This window comes from Pocillopora verrucosa, chromosome 4, assembly GCF_036669915.1.
Source record: "Pocillopora verrucosa isolate sample1 chromosome 4, ASM3666991v2, whole genome shotgun sequence".
Lineage (NCBI taxonomy): Eukaryota > Metazoa > Cnidaria > Anthozoa > Scleractinia > Pocilloporidae > Pocillopora > Pocillopora verrucosa.
Window position 1 is genome coordinate 20,351,546 of NC_089315.1, and position 27,191 is coordinate 20,378,736.

The following is a 27,191-nucleotide window of genomic DNA, read 5'->3' on the forward strand; positions in this document are numbered from 1 at the left end:
ATGCGCGCGAATTGATCTATGCTGAAAATATTGCGTTTTATAATTTTTCAACAACAAACGACTTAAAATGGCAATAGTTTGTCGTTGTGTTATGAAATAGCAACCTTTTCTGTCCGTGGAGGGATTAATTTTTATAGTTCTGAGAGTGAACTTATGCTCGTCGTCCAAAGAAAACTACCTTTGATCGCACTTCCGAATTGGGAATCACCGGGAGACCGAGTTCATCTTTTGGCAAACATATTTTACGCTTAGTCAGCTATGAATCTTTCGTTCGCTTAATTTAGTAGGGTCACTATGCCTACTTCTGTAAGGATCGGAGAAGAGCAGCTCAACTATTTGGCTTCACTGGCTCGACTTGACTACTCAATAAGCGGTCGTGTGTACATGAAAAACCACGAAAACGCTGGCAAATGGCTTCAGCGGTGGTTTGCTTTGTACCAAAATTTGTTGTTTTATTTCGAGAGCGAGGATTCTACAAAACTTTGTGGAGTTATATACTTGGAGCATTGCAGTTGTGAGAGATTGTGCTTGACCAACTTAAAGGACACCGAAAATCAGGTATGACTGTCGAATGTTTTTAAATCTTTGTGTTCTGCTTGACCTCCTTCTTGTTGTTGTATTGTGTAAATGTTCCTCCCCTTTGGGGTACGTGGTCAAAGTGTTTTTTTTCTCCCCATCGGTTCGTGCCTCGCGTGTGGTTATGATTTGGATCCATTTCTCAAACTTCGGGCTTCAGAATAGAAAGCATGAAAAGTTGTGTCTGATACCGTATTGGTGTCTTTAAAAAAAGAGAGCCTTTCATCCAAGTGGTTTAATTTCCACCTTGCCATAAAGTGAGCTCCGGATCAGCTTAGACTTAAGCCTTTTCACGATCCAAGGAAAGGCAATCGTCGACGATTTTCGTTTGCTGTCAAAATATTTTCCCCTCATACCCGCTTTTGATATTGCAGGAAACACAAAAGTCAAGTATTGTGTGGGCGATGCATGAGATATGATGCGCACTTTTAGCTTCTCGCTAAATTTGTCAACAAAATACAGAGAAGCACCCAAAATCAATTTAAAAACATCCCTTCCATGAATATATTTATCTTTTTCCGTGCCTATTTTTGTGGTCCTTAATTTTCATTGAGTACTTAGGGTGCTTTCTATTTTTTCGCTTAGAGTAGTTTTGTTTTTTTCTTCGTTCAACCGTTTTCTCAAAAATTCGGTTTGACAATTTTCTGTTGACATTTGCAAATGGCATGAAAACAAGAACAGAGATAATTGCAATCGATTATTTATTATTCATACATAAAATGAACAAATATGCTTTTTATTTTGCCCAGGAAGCATTTGAGGTTGAATACATTTTGTTGTGGCTTTATTGCGGTCCAGAAATTTGAATAAGAATCTTATACTTGGAAAAGTTGTGCTATTTTGTAGTTTACTATGAAAGTTTTATCTAGAAGAAGAACAATCAGTAAGTTCATTGACGCAACTAACATTTTTAGCTCTACAAAGTACATATTTAGTTTTAATTTTACAACCTATTTTTACTGTGAATATTAATCTCTAATAATATGAATCTAGACATCGATAACCGAGAGGCCTGGGATGGGTACACAAAGGGTGGAAATTAGTATTTTCCCTTTTCTTTAAGATTGAGCAATTTGTTCAGCATATAAGTCATAAGACCTGGGTAGAGCCAATCGCCATTCACCACGTCAATGTGTTTTAATTGCAAAATTACTTTAGTATTACCGCTTAGGTATCTGTGCACGTGTTTTTAGTAATCGAGCAAGCAAGAAAACAAGTTTTTTACTAGCTTTAAAAAAGTTTGAGTTTCCCTCCCACCCACACCATCAACAGTTTTGATTGTATCTTAATCTCATTCGTGTTTGTAATTTATTCTTAATTACTGGATTGTTGGTTTAGTGTATTCGTCTAATATCTTTGTTATGTAATAGTCTAGTGTGTTATTCATTTGACTGTACCTGCAAATCACTTGCATTGCCCGGGTGCTTTTGAACCACTGATAATGGCCACCCCTTTAAAAATGGCCATACATGTACATTCAAGAATCTGTATTGACCTCATCAAATGGATACATCTCCAAATCAGTAACAACGACTAAATTATGTCATATCTGCTAAATGAAATTGGCCTACAGAAAATGGCCAGGTATTGACCAAGTTGTGAACGGGACATAAAATTATCTATGCCTTGCACATGTTTGCATCTAGTGTTGACCTGATTCAGTTATATTTCTAAATGAAGGCCACCAGCCTACAACGACATAAGTGCAGACTTGGGTTGACTTTTTTTTCGACAGCCACTCCTCTCTATCTACAACAACTACTGAAGCATGTTGAATCTGTAAATTGAAAAGTACCCCAGGGAAAATGGGTAGTTAATCATAGCACAACGATCAGGGCACAAACCATGTAAAGCTCATTCAAACAAACAATGCTTGACCGCTATTTTATGACTTTCTGTTATTTAAACAAGTGCAAATGTAGTACAATGCGATATAATTACTGTACATTGTTTAATTGTACTCTTCTGTACAATAATTTTGTATTGTATTTCTTTAATTATAACTTGTTATATATGCTAAATTAAGGATTTTTGCTAAATAAACTTTTTACCCTTTGGAAAATGAAAACAGGTGGCATTTTAAATATGTCCTTCCTTCCCACTGTGGCCACCTGTCAACAGGAAACACTCTCTGGTGTCCCTTTTGGTGGCACTGTGGAGAGTTTCAAGTCTTTTACTTAATTAAGTTTTTTTTTTTTTCTGGGGTAAGTTTTACAAACAAACTTACTTTGGGAGAGTAGTTTCATTCATTTCTGTGCAAAGAGAATCCAGGAAAAGGGTTATGCAGAAGAACCAAAGGTACCATGGAGAGACATGAGGGCAAAATTCACTAATAGCTGGTCATAAATGGTTAGGTTAGTTTAACTTATCTGTTCTCTTTGAATTTAGAACTGCTTTTGTATCAGCATACCAACTGTTGATGGGCAGCAGCAGTTTGTTCTCAGAGTCAATAGTGGCCAGGAATGCACCGCATGGATTGAAGCGGTCACAAAATCTAGGTAAGTTGAGCAACTACAAGTAGTAACTTCTTTCCACATGCAATTCTCTGTAATGTTTTCACAGGGCTAGATATCCCAGATCACATCATATCTTACACCCCCTTTAAATCATTACTATCAACAATTCCTTTCTGCATGTAGTTTTGCTGAAGTTCAATCAGAGAAACAAGAATTGGAGAAGAAGTACATTCATGTGATGCAGATTCTGGATAGTGAAAAAACAGCCAAGTGGCAGTTGCTTCAGCAGTGTGAGGAGCAGGGTCAGTTAGTGTCAAACCTGAAAACTGAGGTATGTCATCTTTTCCTTTCTTTGCATCGTGTGATTTGTTTATTTGTATTGACACACCTGGGTTGGTTGCCTAAGTGTACTGCAGAGATAACCCCAGTCAAACATTTTATTTGTAAAGCAAAAGCTTTAAATGGAGAGTACCACCTGATAAAAATGTTTGGCCACTATGTCTCTTGCAAATTTTTTTCAATAGCACAGCATTAAACTGTGTTTAACACAACATTTCCATCTTGTGTAAGAAGAGTCTACATGTGAATGGCATCAGTGTGGTTAATTCTCTGAAGAAATGTACAGTTTTTATAACCTGGCAAAATATAACATAAACCTTTTTTGGGGTTAAAAAATTCAAAATTTTTGCATTCATCTAACACATTTATAAAAGACACTAAATATTTGAGGTTTGATTTATGCAGAGTATTGAGAAACTTCCACTTGGAATACTGGAAATAATGTGTCTTCCCTAATAGGACTGTGTCCTTTCAAATCTTCATTTTGTGTGAACATTTCACTGATTTAACAAGATGCTAACCTTGCAAGTCAGTGACCTCCTGTTACAAATTGAAAACTGAGCAATTTTACATATTTCACCAGACCTCCCACAGAAGGCATTGAGAAAAGGTGGGAAAAATTGAAATGAACAGTCTTTGTGCTCCCTGTGAATTGTCAAATAGAGTTAGTCTCAGTAGTGAAAGTTCATAGTGTTCCAAAAACAACGATGTGCCAGAAATGCTGCAACTGAAATCATGCTTGTCAGCAAAGATGTTGTTTTAAAATTATAGTTGGGAAGTGAATCAGAATTGGAAAACCAAAGATTATGGTCAACAAAATATGGTGCTTTTAAAAATCCTTCTACCAAGCTACTTAAAAAGAAATCATGGGAAACTATATATCACTGAAAAGTACAGATTCTGAAAATAACAAAAATTTTAAGAGATTCTGTCCTGGTAGGTATGTATAATCCTCTTATTACTCCTATAACTCAACGCTTGGCAAAATTTTTACAGAAATTCCTTCCAAACTCCTGGGCAAAGGGCTGCAAAAAATGCCAGTACACCTGACTGCTAGCGGCCTTTTTGATTATGGCAATGATTATGACACCTTTTGCTACTTGTTACCATTTCCCCTAAATAACCCTTTCAGTGGTATCTCACCCTCTTTTTAATATTTTGTAATTAAAAAAAAAAATCTGCAAAGGACTAAACTTACATGAGGACTATGTGCTTTCTCTGACTGAGGGGCAAAAAAATGAAATTTTATCAATTGTGACCAGATTTTGTTCACAGTAGCCTTAAGGTGATTCCTGAGAGAAAAAAATTTCAAACAATTTATTTTAAACATTCTCTAAATGTTCCCTGCTCATGTCAGTTCCAAAAATTACAATAAAAAGGTAGGTCACCATGCTTGTTTAGGAGATATGACAAGCCAATTTTACCTCATTTATGCCTGTACTGAGCATTATTTCACTGGTTCACAGTACATTTTGTGGCAGCTAAAAGGAGGGATTTTTAAAGTAACAATTAAAAAAAACTAGATTGGTAGAAAGTCTTGAGAGTGTAAAACAATTTGATACATAACTCGAAGAAAACTCATACAGTTTTATATGACACCAACTCTAAATGTTCCTCTAGTTTTTTATTTCAAGGTTATGATTTTCATCATCAAGTGACAGGCTTTGTGATTTCTTAAAGCTTTATCTTTTTTCCCCTCATTAGCTTTTTTTGTACACCAAAATTATGCAATAAAAAAATGTAAGTCACTGTGCTGGTTTAAGAGCTAACGGCCATCAAACCTCTTTGCCTGCTCCATTGATTGAAAAACAATATCTTGTTCTCAGAATGACACTTGCTTATTCACCTGATTACATGATTTTCATGTGCAGTACAGGATGCACAGTGCAATTCTGAGGAATCACCTTTATTGTAGTTACCAGATATTTGAATATTCAGTGGACAGGTTGACTTGCCAATCAAAAGACAACAAGAACATGAGAGTACAAATTAATATAATTATTATCTATGTTGTTTTATTTTGCATTAAACATTAAAAGAAATTCTATTGAATAGAGGAGAGAGTTAACAGAAAAAATCAAGATGAGACATCGATGTTGGGACATCATGTTTAATCATAATGTGAAATTGATTAGACACTTGCCAGATGAGTTTGTGCAGTGTTCCATGACCAAATGTTACTTGACCTCAAACAGTTGAAAATTGTGGGAGAGTTTTGGATAAGTGCAAGAGTTGGGACTAGGCTAGGACCTTTGCAGGCTTGCTTTCACAACCATTTGTTTGTAGGCTTGCTTCCACAACCATTTCTTTTCATGTCACTTATAGATACCTTAAGCATACTTTTTCTAATGGATATCAGCCTAAGATGAGTTACATATTTGCAAGTCTTCAGTATAATATTACTTTAATTATTAAATCTCAAAAGAATCTTTAAGATATTGTTGATAAAATCCAAGAAAGAACCATTCATGGAACTGACATCTCATCATGAAATGACATTTTACAGGTTGCTAGCCTTAGAAAGCAAAGGACAACTGAGGCAAGAGAGGAAGAGAGTGAAGAAATAAAGAATATAAAAAAGGTAGTTAGTGTTCTTACATGCACACCAAAAAAGTTAATGATTATACTTATATCCACTGAAACTGGCTGAAGCTTGTTAGGCTCACAACCATTTTGAAAACTTTCGAGAAATAATGAGGTGAGCGGCAAAATGGGTGACAAGTTACTCCTTGATTTTGCTGGGAAATTTTAGTGGTAATTGTTAGATAGTGATAATTATTGATTTTTAATAATGCATTTAATTTGCTATGAGTAGCTTCTATATATATCAGCATAATCCTTGTGAAAGAGTTGCTTACTTGGTTGTTTATGCTCTTATACAAAAAAAAGTAGAGGTAAACCTCAAAAACCTTCTAAGAAATGAACTGCAGTACTAAAACTTGAAACACCTGATACTTAACATTCATCACATAAAAGCAAAGTTTTAAATAAGTGCAATTCATTCGTTATCAATTTAATGTTGATGTTGAGATTTAGTTGAAACACAAATACTTTTCAAAAGCTTTTTCTATCTATGGTTGATAAATTGAACTGTATATTTGACTGAAAAATTCTGTTGATTCATCTGCTAGCGACTATATGCATGGATAACAAGTGTTTGATGAAAAAGCATAGCACCAAGAATTATTGTATTCTACAAGTAATTTTGTAAGGGTGTTGATTTGTGCTTTACAATTTTTTCTGTGATTAAAAGTATTATATAATGTGCAATGATTAAACTCACTTATTAACAGGTACAGAGCCTCATTAGAGGCTGGCTTTGTCGTCGCCGTTGGCACAATATTGTTCAAAATTACATCCGTTCACCTCATGCAGAAAGCATGCGTCAGAGGAACTCAATTTGCTTTCAGCTTGTGGAGACTGAGAGTGAATATATGCACAACATGTCCACACTTGTGTCATGTTTCTTCAGACCTTTTAAAATGGCTGCAAGCTCAAAGAGGCCCCCATTAAGCCATGAGGAAGTCAATTGTATCTTTCTAAATAGGTATTGTGCTAAATTTAAAATCAGTGAGATTTGAAAAGTAACCATGAGTCTAACTAGTGGTAAATCCTAAATTCAGAAGAAGAGTTAGAAAGAATTAAATACCCTATTGCTTACATTTTAACCAAATACTAATGTTAACTCGATGCATGTAAAGCATACATTACTATTGTCTTCATGAATTAAAAAAAAATTATATTTTAAAGTAATTCACTGAAAACTGGACTTTTGTTTAAAGTTTTGAAACATTTTAAAATTGATTAACATATTTAAATAGCCTTCTGCTAATTTTGGAGAGTGACTGGTTAAAATTGAATAAAATGAACATAAGAAGGAATTGATAAATTGAAAATAAACTCTGAGGTAAAACATACAGTCTTGAGAAAACATTTCTGTGGTTAAGAAACCAATCTAAGTCTGTAATTATGTAGCAAGATAGTTTGTTTCAAAATATTGTACGTTCTTGAGGATTAGTTATAAGAAAATATAACTCACATGCTTGAGAAATAACTCCTAAGGTTTTACAGAACTTTGCTGTTACAGCACATAATAGGGGCTAATTTCCATCTTTACTGAATGCACCTGAGAAAGGGTGTAAGTAAAGGCCAGAGAGAGCGTGATGTCAATGCTTATCTTTTTCTCTATATTTTGATTGCAGTGAGACAATTCTTTTCTTGCATCAAATCTTTCTAAAAGGTCTTCAAACGCGGATGGAAAGTTGGCCAACACTGATCTTAGGTGTGTGTAGAGCTCGTTACTGCTTGTGTCTGAAGAAACTTTTGCTTTAATTAGTTTGTTCTTGTTCCGTTGAGCTGCAGTATGTTGTTATTATGAGTACATAGATATCTGCAGTGTGTTGTCATTGTCAGGATATGGACAGCACAACAAATACAAATCGATTTAGCTGAAGAAACCTCAACCATACTGGATGTGATATATCAGAGTTATATGTTGATTAAACATCCACCAAACTTTCCGACAATTTACCTCATGTGCTCAACAATCATCATTTCATCGGGGATCAACTTGTAACATCAGGCCTTGTCCTCTTTTAAAAGATGGTTTAACTAACAAATTGGCCGAGCACTTTGAGCCCACCGCTAGAAACGTTTCCTTCATTTTGGTTAGTTAGCGTTGGCTAGATAGTCGAGTTTTATTGACTGATGCTCGAAATAGTCCCATTTGGCCTGTCCGGACAGATACAATCCGACAGTTATAACTAGAAACATTTTTTAAGAGCTGTCAAGAACCACACGTACTCGAGCATTTTTTAATTGATACAATAAAAGGTGATTTAGGCTGTTAATCAGAATTTTGGCAACAAAAGAAAAGTCTCCAATGCCACGATCTGATTGGTGTAGACAATAACTCACTATCTGATTGGAGCGATTAACAAGCCTCAGTGAATGAGCAACAGACCCCTATCCCGTATTCTGATTAGTTGTGAATGACGACTGCTAATGCCCCAACAATCTGATTGATGCGAAAAACAAAGCTAACATCATTTGGCTGAGTAGAAAATTTATCAAAGTTTTTGGGGCAGATTTTACAGCAGTAAGTTGGAGCCACTACAGCTGCACTAATATTACCCAATCAAACATATCTTCGGAAACTGTTGCCGTTTATACTGTGAATGTGAGCGCTAGATATTCGATATTTATTGCAAAACACATGTAAAAGACGGCGGTGCATATTTGTTAACAATGCGGAAGGTTGTGTATACAGGGTGATCTCTGACGTATCTATCATTTTTGTTCACATACAGGTGACTTATTTGATATGCTACTACCCATGTTAAACATTTACCAAGAGTACGTTCGCAATCATCATTATTCTCTACAAGTAAGTCCTCAGCGGACGGTCTCTCAGTTAGTTTAACTAATACTTGATTTGGTCACCCGTTTTTTACTCAATGCTGACATCTATCAACTCGCCTATGGCCATTTTCTTTTCTAAATTTTGTTTTAGTTTATTTTTCCAATTTCTTTCCAGCTGGCTATTATTAATCGAAGAGCACCAAGATCAGTATCACTCTCCTTTCGTTCCGCAGCAATCGTCGCTTAAAGATTTCTTGGATTAGATTTTTTACTCTTATATGTGTAAGCCATTGGCAGAGAGATGTCGGCTGCCAAACAGGAATAGGACCGTCCCACACCAGCTGTTTTTGTTTTTGTTTTTGTTTTTGTTTTTGTTTTCTTTTGTTCTTTACGGCTGCCTATTGAAAGTATATTGTTTCTTTTTTCTTAGACTTTGGCTGAGTGTAAACAGCGGCCAGCATTCAGTCGTCTTCTTAAGCTGTATGAAGAAAAAGCAATTTGTGGCGGAAGGACGCTGGAATATTTCCTAACTGCTCCAATGTATAGGGTGAGTAACGGATACGTTACAAAGGTTGGATTGAATAGGACCAAATTTTGCGATGGGGATTAGGTATTACCATAGCTAAATATCTTAACCAGTCATGGCACTTAAGCACTGATTGTGAAAATTTTTAAGTTACACTATGTAAAACTGAACTTCGCAATTACACGGTGAAAAAGAAAATGGCAATCTGGGTGTCGGAGCTTTCTTCTTTTAATTTCTAGCATTTTTTCTCATTTGTAGTCGGGTGAACAGATTTTGGCTTTTACACAAATACCACCAGTTCTTGTGGCTCGAACCCAAAGATTCCGATTTAAGAGATTAAGGCCATATTCACATGTTATTGGACAAAGTTTTGACCGGTTAAACGTAGTAACGAATCACCCTGAAGGCGTCACTTTGGATTTGATAGCGGGGGGCTGTGCGCATAGGCATTTGGGAAAACCACAGACAAACGTTAAGAAGCCATTTGCTGGTCAGTTGCACCTTTTTACGTGTGATATTGTTGACCAGTGAACATGATCAAAAAAAAATTGTAGGAAAGTATGGAAAAAGAATAATTGAGAGCGCGATTATCGTTGTAAATTGATTGATGATATACATGAGAATATTACAAGTATGAAGTTGTAACACGAGTGTGCATTTAAAGCCAAAATTTCGTCGGTCTTGACTTAATGTGATGCGTTTTTCATGTAAGTAACAACATGATTTCTCGTGCAATTTGGTGTAAATAAGCCACGTTTCTATTTTCTTGCGGGATATCTAGTAATGCCTATTCTTTAAGGGAATGGCTAAGTATCACTAAGTAACCTGGTAACTGCAGTAGACAGTTAATGTCGTTTGTAATCTTGTATACTTACTGTGCCTTTTCTGAGTAAATAATCATGTTGATGCAACGCAGATTTGATTTCCTGAGGAATGTCTCATATCAAAGAGAAATAAAAATTAAGGAGAACAAACTCCGAGCCATTTCTAAATGAAATGACGGGAGGTGTTTACTTCGAGAAAACACTAAAATTTTTGTGTCAAATTTAATTTGATCTTTATCTTAAGCCCCAAGAGTGACTAGCATCAAATTTCTCCCTACAATGGTCATGGTCATGAGAATAAAGGAAATGATCAACAATGAAAGTAGCTTTTTGATTGCTAAACAATTTTCCTTGCCAGCACCTTAGGATATATATAAAGAACGGTGTGGAGAATATGTACACTGATGTTAGGGTGTAAAGGGTTAAACATATACCCATCAACACAAGATGGCTGATCATAGGAGATAATTCTGTAATGGGCGTGTTGAAGCTCTAACATCTATTAGAACATCATTCAATGTAAGTCAAAAGAATGTATTTTACATACGCTATGCCTTCATTCTTTTGCTTTCACCTCTCACCTCTTTCATGTATATTCACTGTGTTTGTGTCTTTGGATTGTCGTCTATTTTCTTCTACGTCCTGCACACCTTTACTTTGAATGAAAGCCACCATACACTGTCAACAACGTCCTTGTCTTCCTGTACATTGATTGCAGTTCTTTTTGTTCCCCACATCAATGCCTGCATTATTCCTGAAAAGCGACACACATAACCTTTTGATAGCTGTGATAATATTCTCGGCTTCGAGCTTCTGAAATATTCAGCTTCAACTTTATTCTTCTTCTCTTGTGATTGGAAGTACAGATTGTACATATGGCCGCAGTTGCTTGTCAAACATTTCAATTAATGTCTTTCTGACAGATTGAGGTTTCTACCAATGATTGGCTGCTGTCTTGGCATGCGTTTAGCTTTAAATATTCGGTGCTTTTACAAAAATTCTTTTTATCATTGTTACTAATATTATTATTATTATTGTTATTATTATTTTTATTATTATTGTTATTGTTATTATTAGGGATTCGTTGCCATTCGTATGTAAGATTAACGTACTCACAAAAGCCTATTAAAAGCTTTCAAAACCCGTTGTAATCTGAAATATGTTTCCATTTTTCATAAATTCTTAGCACAGTTGTAGAAGGCGCAGGCACTAGCAGTCTTTACCCTTGTGATCTTCAAATTGAGCCCTTTGCATTGTCTTAGCGACCATATTTAGAAGAACGACGACAGCCGCAGCCCACAAACTTTTAATAATGAGAGTTGGTTGCAATGACAATACATATTTTTTGACCATGCAGTTTGATGCTTAGCGCAGTTTTTGCATGTTTTGGTCTGCGCACGAGGTGATTTGATTTGAGTCAAATTGATCGTCGATGGATTATTAACTTGAATAGCTATCTTATAGTTTCAGTGATCGATTATGGAGCTCTACAGGAAATGCTTTTTTCTGACCGCTAGCCAACCAGGATATTTGGTGTTTTTGTCCTAGAATTATTCAGAAGGTGGCAAAAATGATTTGTAGGCTTAAATGTTTCCTTGCGGGGCTATTGTTCATCTTAAGTGCTTGCTCTCGCGCCATTAAGTATGTCTGGAACAACTCCGCTGGGAGTCCGGTTTTATTACAACCCTTATTGGTACAGGATTGACGAATATAATCAAAGAATTAATTTTGTTTATGTACCCATGATTCTGTATGCAGTTGTGACAGTGTTAGCGTTAATTTAAGAGAGGTTATAAGGTATTTTTTTCATCGATTTTCATGATATTTCAATAATGCATTTATTGAGGTACTGCGTACGCGCTTACGCTATTCGTCGGTTGTAAAAAGGAACTCTCATCGTTTCTTTTTCGATTTACTCTCGTAACAACAGATGCTCTCTTTGTTCCTAACTCATTATTTTTATATTTTGCTTTGTTATTTCAGTTATGACCGCGGCTGATTTTTCAAGCCAAACTTACACAAGCGCAGGCATTGACTTGTGTTTATGTCGTGGTTCAGATTTCGGATTTGCTTTATTATAATTTTTTTATTGACTTTTTTTTTCTTCCTTGTCTACCTTTACGCGCCAGTATTTTTCGTGCAGTTAGTCTCCATATTAATCAGTATCCAAACAAAGTCCACTCTTATGCTCTGCCTATTTTCGCACGCCTATTAGTAATGCTCGTTATAAGCTTTTCGTTGCATTCGATTTTTGAAAAGCATGTTTTTGAAGGGATGAATTCTATTATAATTTGGTTGTGCTAAATGATAGTGGCGAGGCAACTGACTGACTAAAGACTGATAGCCAATATCTATCTGTCTTTCGCATTGTCTCGACAACGCTATCCGCGCGTAAAACATATTTAAATGCATCAAGTCAACGCGTAACCAGCACGGAAATTTGATTCTTGTTGTTAAAGTCTTAATTGAACGGATTTGTCTCCCCACTGAGACCACTTTGTATCTTAAGATTACGTGGTTCAGGAAAACTACGTTTTTCCGTAAAGCATGATGTTGATATTATCCGTTTCGGTGTTTTGCTTGTAATTTTGATTGACATTGAAGCTTCTGTCGAATGTTGTTATCCGTTAATTTTTCCAAATTGGCTTCTAAAACAAGTCGTGAACTCTCAGGTGTCACTGGGAGGTGTGAAGATTGGCTGAACTCATGGGCAGACAGTGTGACAACTCCGTTTTCATGTGTATATAACGAAATGGGCAGTGACTTTGTCCTAACATTGGTGTAATTCTAAGGTTGGGTCTCGTTATTAAGTCATCTCTTTTGATCTGCATGATCGTTATTCTTGCATAACGCGTTTGTTTTGTTTGTGTTGTTTTTTCTTTTTCAATTTTTGGCAAACTGTATAACCCATGATTTTTTCCAATTTGTACCAATTTGTTGTAGCTAGATGTTATACTTCCTACGGTAATCATACAGCTTGTGTCTTTGGTATTATTGTTTAAGTAAATGGCCGCCTGTTTAACCTAAGTGGTTATGACAAACCTGCTTTCTTATTAAAAGGAAGGTCAGCTAGAACTGGTTTAAGAAGCTTTCACAAACCCTGTCCGGGTTTGACTCGGTCCATTATTTTCCCCTCGGGATTTGCGGTGAGTACAGTTGCAATGCAAGTCGTAGAGAGGAATTTTGAGCTGATACAGTAAAAGTTTTTCTAAGAGTATTGGAGCTGGTCAATGAGAAGGCCATGCCAGTTCCGTACCGTTCTTTGCAGGATTCGATTCAGTTGCTTATATTACGTTGATAGTTTGTGGAAAGCAGAAGAACAACATACAATCGAAAGACTGCGAAACATTCAGTTTCACTGCTGTTCAAGTAGTGGTCATTGCTTCGAAGATCACTCTCATCTTCGTTTATTAATCCGCAGTACAAATATATAATATTCATTTATTCACAGTCGTTCATTCATTACTCATAATCACGGGTTGATTACGAACTAACAAAAAGACCCGCTCTAAGTTGGCTTATTGGCTCAGTTGATAGAGCTCTGCAACGGTATCGCAGAAGTAATGGGTTCAATTCCCTAACTGGCTGAATTTATTTCAGGCTTTATTCTCACTGCTGCTTTAATAGTGTTCATTACTGTGAAAATCACCCACTTCTTTATTTGGTAATCTTCAGTTCAGGCATATTATATTCATATATATGCCCAGTCTTTCAGACCTCGAAACATGTTGGGGAAATGAGAAGTGAGTCTTTCCGCCCATCTGGAAAAAATAAACCGACTTTCATATTAAAATATAAATGTACATTAACGCGCTTGTCTTCTTTGGACTTAACTGTATTAGGCCAAGTAATGCAACTGTTTGCCAGTCTTTGCGTTCTCTTCCAGACCTTTGCTCTCAAAATTCCCTTCTTACGTTCTTTCGCTCATTATCTCTCGCTGAGAGCCTGTTACAGGCTTTTACAGGTCGTTTACAGGTCGTTTTTGACGATATTTGCAATTGATGTTGTTCATTGATTGTTGGGATATCACTCCGGGTACTAATTTGTAACGCAAATTCCTCCCAATTCCTCATGTTATTTTCTCAGTCTTAAATAAAAGCTGTGCCGTAGCAATACGAGAACAAAGACTTTAGTAAGTTGGAGCCAATGCGACGTTTACACAAGCATCGCCGTCACTGTGCAGCTTGTTTATCCAAATAATCAAATACATTCGTGCTCTACTAGTACATGTAATGATTACCGTCCTCATGTAAGTAAAACAAACATTCAAGTCTTTACTATCCTTTATCAAGGTCAAAAAGTATGGAATTCACTTCTCTAGGAAGTAATATGCTCTGATACCCTCCTTGTTTTGCAGGAAAAAAAATTAAAAAACAAATTTATTGAGTACATTGTAAATGAGGAGTCCTCCTTGGTATAAGCCTGCTTATTTCTGAAGGCCTCCTCTATATTATTATAATGATTACTACCTTTTCGTTTTCTAAGGCGAACTGAATGAATAAACAAATAAATAAATAGTTTTATTTTCTTTTGTATTTTTTTCAAACAGGTGCCGGCCTACATTATAACTTTGCATGACTTGCTGGCTCTCACTCCTCATGATCACGTGGAGAGAAATACTTTACAGTATGCGCAAAGTGTCTTGGAAGATCTTTCCACGGTAAGCCACAAGAGCTGCAACCAAACTTCAGCAGGAATGGTAAACTGGTAGCCCTAATTATTAGGCTAACCCTAAACTGGATAATTACTAAAGCTTATTTTTTCTAATAATAGCGCTGAGTGCGTGTTTCCCGCTTTGAGCTAGATTCATCATACTACCTTCAGCAATTGTACACATAAGAGCATAACTTGTATTCGGCTGATTTTTTTCTCTCCCGGTAAATTTAAGAACGCCATATTTCGCAAGTAGGAATGCGAAATATTTTATGTCGAATTTCAAAAAAGTTAACCCTCAGACAAGTACTACAAAACCTGAATAATGATGAATGGCGTTTCCGGTGGAAACAGACCCTACCCCCATCGCAAAAGAAAATGAATAGATAAATTGATAAACCAACAAACAAAAAAGCAAAAACAAACATCAAAGGAATAAACAAACGATCACAACCAAGAGATAGCGAACCTTTTTTCCAGACTAATATTTTACAGAACTTTCAAACTGAAGTTTATATGAACTATTGTCTGTCAGTGGCTTTGAATGAGACACCCATGCGACCATTGGCTAAATACTGATCTCCCTTCAATCGCCATTTCTGCCACATTTTGTATTTTGTTTGTCAGGTAATGCACGACGAAGTCAGTGAGACAGAGAACATTCGTAAAAATCTGTCCATAGAGCGTCAGATTGTGGAAGGCTGTGATATGCTTTTGGATGTAAATCAGATTTTCATAAGGCAAGGTAACGTAATTTTTCACATAAAGTTTCCGTTGCTTGTCTTGATCACCTATCAGCTGTGAACGTAACGCAAAGAGATTTCATCAGTTTATCTTTTCATTTTGTTTTCTCTTATGGCTTTAATTGTTTGTTTCTCACAAAAAGAAACGTCTAACTTGAGTGCGTATTTTGTCTTAGGAAATTTAATTCAGGTTACAGAAAATCGTAAGGGTAAAACGTTTGGTGGATTGTCGCTGAAGTCTTCGGAAGGAAGGAAAGAGACTGTTCGTCAATGCTTTCTGTTCTCAGGCTTCCTGCTGCTGACCACTAGATCATCAAGCGGACGCCTTCACCTTACTAAGGTACAACTCACCGCACCAATGGGTTAGCTTCAATATGAGGTGGCCCCAGTTGCTGATTTGCCTTAACCAAAGTCTTACAAAAAATTCCATCAACACATCTACGCTTTGCGAACCTGTAGCAAAGATTTAGTAATGACCTGAAATGTAAATAAGTTATATAGGATATGCAACATTTAATCAAACAAGTTCATTCAGAAACTTCGTCGCTACTTCGAATGTCACCACTTCGATTATGGCTGGGGCGCCATTGCTAACCCGTGATATTTCCGTGTCGTGGTTTAACCCTTTCACTCCCAGCGGTTCAAAGAATGAATATCTTATTAAAATATCCATTTTCAAACAGAGAGGCGGCGGGAAAGAAGGGAAACATCAACTAGGTATATCGTTTGATTTCTCACGAAATTCTCAGATCTAATATCATGAAATTTTTGGCGGGCAATGTGGAGAATGTTGTTTAGAGTTTGAGTAAATTGTTTTTTTAAGAACGTGCAGGGGAACGTTTTGATTGAATAATTCATTCGAACTCGCAAACTTTTTCTCAGTGTGGTTCTCTTGGTTTGTCGTAGAATGGTGCTAACATTTCTCTCGCTGATGCTACTTTAGTCGAGGACTATTTTGAAGACGGTAAGTCACCTAGGCTGTTTTAAACGTCAGTAGAAAGACTAAGAAAAAGTTTTTCTGTCGTCTTTTAAATTCGAAGAATGATGTCCAATATGAAGTTGGAAAATTAGCAGATCGGCTTTAGTTATTGGGCCGTCACAACGGAAATTGCGCCTGGTGTTGAATTGGTTGATGATAATGTTTTTGGAAGGAGGGGGGGGGGGGTTCGTAAGGAGTCATCTGGCGGAACGGGTTGGTCGCGATTTGTCCACTGTAGGGCGACTTTTTTTTCCCGATTTAACCTGGGTGTCAACACAAGTATGCTTGTATCGCAGGGGATGTCGAAAGCCTCGGTGGCCGAGGATACCAGGAATTTGACTTAGACGATCTGACATTTAAACTGATTGTACGATCACGTGATAAGCCTGAGCCAGGACCTCCCTATACTGTAACTTTAATGGCTCCGTCGGCACAAGAGAAGGCTGCTTGGACTTCTGATATAAGCCAGGTACACTAACCAGATCATCACCAGCACTGGCCTTACTTATTAACTCAACTAATGATTGTCACGAGATGTAACCAGGATGTTTAACAGAGGGAAAATGTTTTTCTAAACCAGCCCCTCGCTCTGCCACGGCAAGTCGGCTAAGAACAACCGCAATCGGATCTTATTACAATCAAGACAAATTAACCTTATGTTTGCCTTTACTACGTTTAAACGTTTTGTATTTTTGTCAGGTTTAGGCACCTATCTCTAAGACTCGACTCTTCGAATTCAACAGGAAATCAAAATGATTCACCTTCAATAGTTATCCCATATAACCTGACAGCGGATGATAAAACTTGTACAAGTACATTGGAAAATCTCAGAGACGGTGTTTGCGTGACGCTACCTTTCGTTTTGTCATTCGAATCTTTTCCTTTGTGACCTTTGTCATTTGCTTCATCTACTTGATAATTTCCATATTTTCTTTCCGTTTTCTTTATGTTCCATAAGGTGAAACTGTTGGTTTTCTTTAACAAAATTCACCTTTCATATTGCAGCTTCAACTTGGTCTTGCATTTGGCCTGTTAAGAATTTATTTAAAGATCTTTACGGCCTCTGAATAAAATTTTGAGACCGTTGTAGTGGGCGCACGGCATTTTCTGATCCGGGTGGGCGGCGCTATGTCCGTAAGTTCTTTATACTCACCACGTTTAAAAGCTTTCTTTAGTGTCTTTTGCTCAACCAACGCCGGCTAATGAACGTTCATGGAATCTTGAAGGAGAAATATTACCTGAGTTCATGCTTGGAAGTTTCTTATTTCTATTTACGAAAACATTCTGTTTTTGCTTCTTGTACGATATGATTCAGAACTTGAACTACTTACTAGGAATATTATTTATATGTAGCTATTAAAAAGCAAAATAAAACAGTCATATTTTATTCTAGATGATACGGAGAGATTGGCTGTTTTAAACAATTTCCGCCGACCAGTGTACACTTCCGCCCACCATCTAAATATGGCTACGAATCTCTCGGGACGAGATGTGTTCATTAATGAAAGTCTCTCTCAGAATCCAAAGAATTTTACGAGGCTAGTTTTTTGGAGGCTTGTACCACATAATCACGATTTTATCTTAGCTAATAAGGAAACAGTTTAGTCATTGGATTCTATGGCTTACGTTGCCAAGAGAAACTTCCGCTGTGGCAGGTGTAGTCAGCTGGTTTCAATTTGTAAATGCATCAGTTAAAAACGTGGGTTTAGTTTACCGGAATAAATTAGCTTCTCTCAACCAGTTGTGTTTAAGCTTAAATAAAACAGGAAGTCGACTTTTATCGTCACTCACCGCACTGTAAAATGCTTATTGCAGTATCTTTGTCTAGTTTGGTGTTATAATTGTTAAGGTAGGCACCTAAATTGCTGAAAAACTTCGCTTTAACTATTTCCTATTTATTCTGTCAGTGTTAACGTGACATGAATATTGTTTTTGCTCTTTAAATAGTATTGTTATTCTTAAATAGTGTAGTTTTTTTAATCGTGAATTAAGCTGTTTTGCATTAGTTAGGCAAATTACTGGTTGCTGCCAAAATCTTCACAAAATATTTTTTGCCGCAAAAACCGGTTTTTTTTTGTGGGAGTTATACTGGCGTTCTTGGTGCCTAATCATCTTATAACCTTATGAGGCTTGCCTTTCAGTGTATCGAGAACCTTGCAGTGATGGCTGAAGAAGACAATATCTCAGTTGCCTCAAGACGTAGCTCAACCAGTGTTAGGTCAGGGTTTTTTTCTTGTTTTCCCAAATTTTAGAGGAATTTAAAACTTGTTGAGTTTGCTTGGTTTAATTTTCTTAATTCCAACTAAACAGGACTTCTGAAAACGTACCTCGTACAACATTCGTGTGTGAAGTAATTTTATTTAATTTCAGGACATACAAGCATAAAGGCTACTTTCCTTACATTTGCCCATAGGATGTCTTGATAGTTCCAAAAGCGTTTGAGTCAATCCGATCAACTCACTATTTCCCATGTAATCGTCTCCGTCTTTGGATGCACGTGCTTACCGGAAGAGCGCTTCTTTCGAATAACTTCCGCTATCGATTGAGCGCCTCACTCAAAAGTAACATTATTTGTGTCTACTGTTACCATGTTTTTCGGTTACACTCGTTTTTACGTGCAAATGGCGCATCATCATCGATTTATCAAATTCATTGTTTCGGGGATGCAGACCGGGACGAAGCGGTGAGATCAAAGGTTGTCTTAATTTGGTTTTTGTCGCCCCTTCTATCCCCGCTTTCTGCACGGTGTTTTTACGATTTGTCTTGTTGAATATTCCTTGTGTGTCGTTTCCGGTAAGAATAGTTATTTGCTTTGTTTATGTTTAATTGTATTTATAAACGGTTATTTCTATTTTAAATGTAGATCGGACCCGAAACTCTTTACCGATGATGTTGATATAAAATACTGCAAAGCACTCAACTGCTGCAAGCTACCGAAGGTTAGCGCTCAGTTTGTCTCTAATCTCATTAATTTCAAATGCTATAAAATTTAGAAAACTATGTTATTTCCCTTTTAACTTAAAGTGTTGTCAAATAATTCTGTTGAGTGCATTATTTTAGGATACTTCTAACAGGCCACAGTTGACGTTTGCCACTGTTGTGATGAACTCATTAACCAAATATGAAAGATTGTAACTAACTAAATACGCGAGCGTGGGTCCTGACTTACTAAGCCTAACAATCCTCAGAGCCTTCCCTTAAACAATTATCGAGTTTGATCTATTAGTAAATTTAAAAGAGGCATTTATTTTGTTTGAAAAACTGCGACGAACGGGAACGATCCTGCGCAGAGTACCTCTGAAACGTATCTGTGTTAATTAACATGAGGCTATCGACAGTGCTGATCCAAGCAGTATGCAGGACGTGTGTCATATGAACTTCGTAATAGACCTCACTCACCGTAGACTCTCTACGGCTCAGTGGTAGAGCATCGGAGCGCGGAATCCGAAGATCTGAGGTTCAATTCCTCTTGGGGACTCAGAATTTTCTCTTTGTCCCACGCTCGTGACAAGACGAAAAACATATTTCTCTATTTCTTTACCGAGCTCAGAACTTACCATCTCTCTTATTCTATTTACTTGCCTTGTTTTAAATCGTTCTCTCGCAAGCGACATATAGTCGAACCAGTATTAAGCGGTCACCTACGGGGAATGGTGGGGCGAACGCCATTCTTTGCCATAATTGGCCGTTTAATGCACAAAAAGTCGCCTAGAACTACAATCAACAGTGATTTCAGTTGGTAAACATGAATTAAATTTTGCTTGAAAGATAATTCTTAGTTTAATTCGAGTGGTTCCGCTTGAAGTGATCGTTCAATACAGGTGGGGCATAATAGAAACAGGCAGTCGGAACTTAACTAAAGGAAGACCGCCATCGCTTAATAGAGGTGACCGCTTTTGATATAGGTGAAAATAAAAGTAACTGAGGGAAACAAATTTCGGGACTTTGACAACTGACAGCTTAAAACAGAGTGGCCGTTTGGTACGGTACCGCTTAAAACAGAATCGTATGGTCGCTAAGGACCACTAGTGGCATTCATTTCAAACCTTTTGGAAATGTTTAATGTGTATGATTTGTTTTGTTTGTCGCTCTAGATACGTCATGCTAGCTTGGAACGTCTTTTGGAACGCCTTTTAGATACTCGTTTCCTCAGTGCGGACTTCTTAAACACGTTCCTTATCACGTATCGCGTGTTTACAACAGCTTCCAACCTCCTTGATACCTTGCTGCAGTTTTACTACACTAATAATGCAAAGGACTACCCACTGTACTCGGCCACAGACGTGTTTTCCCCAATAAGCCGTAAAGTCCGATCCGTATCGCTTCCCAGTGAGGCACTGAGTCCCCGTCAAGATAAGAAGAAAGGTAATAATTAGACTTCATAACCAAATAGATCTGACTTAAGGTATTTACTCGAAAATGGATTTTTTTGCGTATTAAGTTTCCTAATTAGTCAATAGGCGCTTGTTCAGAGCGCTAACGTTTTATTGAGTTATAGTTCTGCGGATTAAAACTGAACGTTATAAAATATAGCCAGCAAGATTATCTGCGAAACTAACTAATTAAACTGAAGAAAAAAATTTACGGTTAGCCTGGATTGGGATAATGGGCTTGAACACCCTGATACAGGCTTGCAAAAGCCATGTGCTGATATTTCAGATATGTGTAAGAAACGTTTGGGTAAACTTTGAACAGTACCCAAGTGACCTGTTTATTTGTGAAGAATTTGTTCCTTTATGCAAGTGTTTGTATTTATGATTTCTGTGTAATCTTTGATAGATTGGCGTGAAGTTAGTTCGGTGATCCTCATCAGCGTCTTTCGTGTGCCTTCGCTTTTCTTCCTTGTAATCTTAGAGGTGCAAAATTCCGCGACACGTTGAAAAGTTGAGAACCTGTACAAACTGATTTCATGTAATTGACAGAGAGACGCATGTGCATACCTTTCATATTGCTCTTTAAACCCCTATTTAGCTTCTATCGTCAACAATCCTGAAATGAACGGAGCTCTGGGGATAATTGGTTCCCAGTGTAGTGCAGCTCCGTGATATTGCCATGTTTTATGTCTCACAAACTATATATGATGTGTGATAAATTCAGTTGTAGTACCCGCGTCGAAAGCTCGTTTTGTGTCTACCTATTAGCCAATCGAGGTCAATTACCTCAATTTGTAAATGTGAACGTCGTTTCTCGATATCATTAATGAGCTTACTAAGGTGATTTTTTTATTTACACTGAGGATGTCTATTTCTTCCTCACGGAAATGTAAAAACAGAAAACTGGTAATTGTCTTTTAACTCGTACACACTGGCGTACTTGACAACGGTAGTAGAATTTCAGTTTTAACTTTTTCGAGCATCCGTTTGTTAACAAACTGCTTTTGGTTAAAGTTACTTTCATACTTATTATAAACTTAATTTAGACTGCTTGATAACTCCCCGTTCAGTTATTGGCACTTTGCACTCCTTTACTTTGGGACACGTGTAAATTTGTCCGTTTAAGTTGAATTTGTTTACTTCCTAGTCAATTTTGTTTTCTGCGTCGTTGCTTTGGCAAATTTCATCTTCCGCCGTGTTCGTGCGCCAAACCTGCTCCCTTATTTTAGAAAATGTATTTAAAACATAAATGATTCCTGATCTTGAGTAAAACTTTACCTTTTTGTTCCCTATCAAGGACGGAATAAGTTCTTTGGTGAACAGAATCAACAGTCTCCTTCGCAGTCCATCTCAATTACTGTTTCTGGTGTAAAAATGCCGTCGGATAACGAGCAGGTGGAGAATAAACATCAAGAAGCAGAAATAGAGTCCAGGACGCCAGACCGGTTGTGCCCAAGTAACTACCACTCCTACAGGCGACACTCGTCACCTTCCGCCCTTGGCGAGACCGCTGCGTTCGAGTTTCCTGAATCCTCTGACGATCCACCTCAGTCACCAGAGGAAGACTCGCCGACACCTATTCGACATGGAGGGCCTCAGAACTACAGTTCACCGTTCTTATCACGCGGGAACAACACTCGCACCCGTGCCCAGAGTAGTTCATCGGATTTTATGTCTGGAGGGAATGGTAAAGACAGCTCACTGTTATCTTCTTCCCAGGAAGATGACATTTTTGAACTAAAATTTGAGCTACAGGCCCCGCCGAAACCGCGTAGTAAAAGATCTCGTCCGTCTTCATCAAGTGGAACTGCTGTTGAGTCACTGGAGAGTAGCTTTCAGACATCCTCCCCCCCTTTTCGAGCATCTTTAAACACGGTATCTAAACAAGTTCAGTCAACAATTAATTCAAATCACGAGGGAATGGAGAAAACAAGGAGAAGACTCACTAATGCCGTCGAGAACTATGATATAAGTTTGGATAGTGGGGAATTTTCTCAGGCACCCAGTGTGATAAATCGGCGACGGTCTTCTCCTGCTGTGTCGCGCGAACGGTTGGTTGAGCCTCCAATCACTTGTCTTGGAATAACTGTGGACAGTAGCTCAGAATCACCCCTGAACAAACATTCATCGAGAGGACCAAGTTCACCATGTCGGCTCTATAAGATCGTCAAAGAGGCAGAGGAAAGAGTGCTAAATCTCAAGTCACAAAGGCGTCCCAATTCTCCGAAGCTATCGTCTCATCCGCCTAAGTCGCCTGTCTCCCCTATAAGTTCACCGCGTTCTCCTCTTTCACCATCGGCTACTAGCGTTAGTGCCGGAGTTGTGGTGACATCATCAAGACCTTCCCGGCGCAGGTCCAGTATATCATCTGCAGCTTCGGCTTTTGCCGCCGCAACCGCAGGCGCATCTCCTTCTTATGCGGCTAATTCATCTCCTACCACAAAATTCCGTTTTGGTTTGTAGAAAATTGCATTTAATTGTCTCCTGGTTTACAGTTTTTGTTTGGTTTAACTATTCTTTTTTCTCTGATCTATTGTCAGTTTGTGTCTTCCCAGGTCACACAATCAGAGAACTGCTATCCTCAAACACCGAGAAGGCCACGATGAGGGTTTTGACCATCTTGCGTCACTGGGTAACCAAACACCCAGAGGTAAGAATTGTTGTGAATATGTTTGCTGCAGTTACCTGCTGTTTTTCATAGTTTTCCTTTCTTTGCCTTCTGTTTACCATTTGTTTTTTATTCTTTCATCCTCAGGACTTCGAAGGAGACCCAGCTTTGAAAGAGCAATTGATCTCGTCAATGAGTCATATTCTCGCTTATGATGGATCAACGAATTTAGAGCAAAAATTTGCGACGGCAATTATAAAGTAAGATGACATTGATGATGTAAGTAAGATGATGTAAGTAAGATGACACATGAGATGACATTGTCGTGGAAAAGCACCTTTTGTTCTGTAACATGTTAAGTTGATGGTGGACAAAAACTCAAACTCAAACTCAAACGGCACCCCGTAAAAAATGCACCATTTCGTCTTTTCAGTATAGAATGGTGAAATGTGTGGGTGTTTCCGTTTCATAAATGGGATCCGTTCCGTTTAGTTTACCTACTAGAATTACAACAAGCGCCGTCGAATATAAGTACGACTTGGAGAAAAAAGGTATTATAAGGGTATTAACCTGGAAATTTAGCTTTCCGTTTCTATGACAAAAAGTCAAAATTTCCTACTGGTCCGGTTTTCTCCTTAGGACGCTGGAGCGAAAGCATAAGGAATTAGAAACTCTACTCTCATTTGAAACAAGCTGTCTTGCCATGGTAAGTTCCCTTCAGTCTGTCCACGGTCTTTTCGGTCGAGTCCTTTCTCCTATCTCCTGTCTTTTGTGCTTTTAGTTTAACAGCTATGGGTCTCTCCTCTCTTCCTCTTTAATGCCGTGTCCTTCTCATAAAAGTGATATTACGATGAAGAAAATTAACTCTAGTCCCCTCTCGATTTCAGTGTTACTTTTTGCCAGTCTTACTGGCCTTGATAAAGAGAGACAGAGAGAGACAGAGAGAGAGAGAGAGACAGAGAGAGAGAGAGAGAGAGAGGGGGGGGTGGGTGGGTGGGTGGGTGGGTGTGTGTGTGTGTGTGTGTGTGTGTGTGTGTGTGTGTGTGTGTGTGACGTCATGTACATTTCAGTTTGATTTTTCACTGTATCAACCCTTATAATTTTTCAGGCGGAAGAGCAACTAGCTTCTAAAACAAGAAAGTGTTGTACAGCTTACTACACAAATTAGGTTTACATGTTGCAAAATTAAACTCAGTTATACATGGCGTCATATTCTTTCTCGGTCAAGCTCTCTTAATGTAACTGGACTGGGCATAATCTAATAATGGCAGAAGGTTAAACGAGAAATCATATTTTTACAAAAATTTTGATTAATTTTTGAAAACTGAAGTGCTATTATTAATAAGTTGTAAAATAATAAGAAAATCGGAATCTAAAGAGAAGGGGAACGAGGACAAAAATGCATTCCTGTAGCACTGTAAGGGTAAACCGAGCTTTCATCTGACTTTTAGATGTTATGTGTCCTCATAAACTCTATCGATTATGCGCAGGGTTCAGGGCAGACGACAAACCCAGACAACTTGGCTACGTTCGACAAAATCTCAGCCACTCAGCTAGCCGAGCAACTCACATTCGTCGAACATGTTTTATTTTCCAACATTCCTTCACAGTAAGTCTTTCGTGAAGCTTTCATCTTAATTTTGATGGTAATAAAATGTTCGTCCTTTTATCTAATGGCGTCGCCCTTTTGTTATTTCAGCGAGTTTCTCAACCTTTCCTGGATGAAGCCGGATAAAAACGCTCGGGCTCCCGGTATTCTCCGCGTGACAAAACGATTCAACGAAGTATGTGTGTCTGCACTAGAAACTCACAAAGGGTTGAATTGTGTAACTTGCAGGTTTCGATTGATGCTCTTAAATATCTTTTAACTTTAGTACCGTATCGAGGCAGTGATCATCCGTTCTCATTTGTGTAACTGTTACACTGTTCTAACGCACTTTGTAATAATTGTTTTCTTTGTAATAAATTTGTCGCACTTTGTATCTATCTGATTATTATCAATACTATTATCGTTATAATTATCATTATTATTATTATTGTTATTATTATTATATCATCAAATGTTTATTACTGTTTTCGTTATTGACAGGGATGATAGTTATTATTGGGCTTTCTCGCCCTCGGACCATCTTTACCAAGTCAATTACAAAGTTGCGACAGCTTACTTATTACAAAGTGCGACAGCTTACTTATTACAAAGTACGATAGATGTCACAGTGTATAAAGTGCAATGATTATTACAAAGTCAGAACATGTGCCACAGAACATGCACGCGCACCCATTAAAACTGATTTGCATAGAATCGCTAACTAACAGTTGACCTCTTCTGTGCGACCTCATTAAGTTTGGTACTGAAGAACACAAACATTCCCTAAACATAAACTTGGACCGTTAAGGCCGAAATTTATCGAATTCTAAGCAAAACGGAGGATACTGGGTGTTTTCTTGTTACCAAGTTTGATACTTAGGCCCAAGTCACACAACAGCCCAAACCAAAAATGTGGCAGCCAAAAAATTTTCCAAAAGTTGAAACCGCAACCGGTAGTACTGAAAAATGTGACACAATTTTTGGGTCGCACTACCGAAATACAAGAATAGGTAAAAATAAACACAGTTGATCAGATTTCATTTCTGGCGCGTATTGTGCGGTAATACACATGAACCCAAATCAGGCATTTTGCTTTGCTATTGTCATTTTACTTCAACTAATTATCGCAAGCAGCAAGTGTTTGCCTTTTTCATACTGTATCAGAGATGGGTAAATGAATACATGCAAATGCTGAATGTCGCTTTTCTAAGGAGACAGCGGCATTTACGTAGAATTCGTGTAGCGCCTTACACGTGGATCATTCCTCGCCCAGCCGAATCGTGGTTTGATATTCATTGGCGATTTTGTACCGCTCGATGAAATAATTCATCTTCTTTTTACATTTATCTCCAGTGCGCTTGGTTCCAAACTTGCGATTTAACTCACGCGCAACTTCTTCCCACGTTTTCCGTGCGTCTTGCTCTCTACTAGCTCATGACGTTCTGCCCATAGGCTTACTAGAGCCCTTTGCTCTTCTAGCGGCCATTTGTCATATTGTTTTTTGTCTTTTTCTGCCAAACCTTCAGGTGACGCGGATCTGTCGGGCTATCGCTCTCACTTACTACACTTGCAAGACTATCGGACCGATTAAGCAAAATTCCGCTAGGTCTCGCTTGATCTGAGATCGGTCCACCAATGTAGGGTGGAAATGACAAAAATTTTGGCTTGGGAATGATCCTGGCGCATAATGAAAAGGAAAACGTCCATCCATGCCGAAAGTTGGCGGGTGAATATTAAAATTCCCGCCGATTGAGTAGTTTAACTGCAGGTCATATCTGGGTCAAGTGACTGGCGTTGACAGCTCCGGAAGCGCTGTCTTTTGTTTTTTTCGATTTTTCCAATATCTGCCTGCCCCACCCAAACATTTCGGTGTCTCTGAAGTTTCTGCGGACTTTCCGAAATTTTAGAAATTTGTGAAACACCGGTCGCATAAGGAACGCGTTGTGATGACAGACAATAATCTTTTTTGGACGGATTATTGATCAAAACTTACTTAGTGCGACCCGGGCCTTAGAAAAGTACATACAAACGAAAGAGCGATCTGGAAAATTTTCTAACTACTAAAAATAGAACTTAGTGATTTGCTGCAACCTGAATTTTTTTTCGCTAAAAAATAGAAGTAGCTACATCTGCATTTGTGTGTGGAATGTGACAACAAACGTTTA

General features: G+C 37.9%; 1 protein-coding gene across 1 annotated transcript in view; it reads left to right on the forward strand.

Annotated features, from left to right (window-relative positions):
• Positions 1-13: 13 nt before the first annotated feature.
• Positions 14-27,191, forward strand: part of LOC131773128 (ras-specific guanine nucleotide-releasing factor 2) — a 31,074-nt gene continuing 3,896 nt past the window's right edge. The window contains exons 1-22 of the mRNA XM_059089105.2: positions 14-558; positions 2,965-3,074; positions 3,216-3,363; positions 5,878-5,952; positions 6,665-6,918; positions 7,574-7,653; positions 8,681-8,757; positions 9,163-9,279; positions 14,632-14,742; positions 15,363-15,480; positions 15,655-15,818; positions 16,385-16,442; positions 16,754-16,926; positions 18,599-18,675; positions 19,321-19,396; positions 20,552-20,822; positions 22,128-23,285; positions 23,386-23,480; positions 23,586-23,698; positions 24,078-24,144; positions 24,929-25,047; positions 25,138-25,222. Of these exons, the coding sequence (XP_058945088.1) occupies positions 295-558; positions 2,965-3,074; positions 3,216-3,363; positions 5,878-5,952; positions 6,665-6,918; positions 7,574-7,653; positions 8,681-8,757; positions 9,163-9,279; positions 14,632-14,742; positions 15,363-15,480; positions 15,655-15,818; positions 16,385-16,442; positions 16,754-16,926; positions 18,599-18,675; positions 19,321-19,396; positions 20,552-20,822; positions 22,128-23,285; positions 23,386-23,480; positions 23,586-23,698; positions 24,078-24,144; positions 24,929-25,047; positions 25,138-25,222 (3,810 nt within the window). The 5' untranslated portion in view covers positions 14-294. The remainder of the gene's footprint in view (positions 559-2,964; positions 3,075-3,215; positions 3,364-5,877; positions 5,953-6,664; positions 6,919-7,573; positions 7,654-8,680; positions 8,758-9,162; positions 9,280-14,631; positions 14,743-15,362; positions 15,481-15,654; positions 15,819-16,384; positions 16,443-16,753; positions 16,927-18,598; positions 18,676-19,320; positions 19,397-20,551; positions 20,823-22,127; positions 23,286-23,385; positions 23,481-23,585; positions 23,699-24,077; positions 24,145-24,928; positions 25,048-25,137; positions 25,223-27,191) is intronic.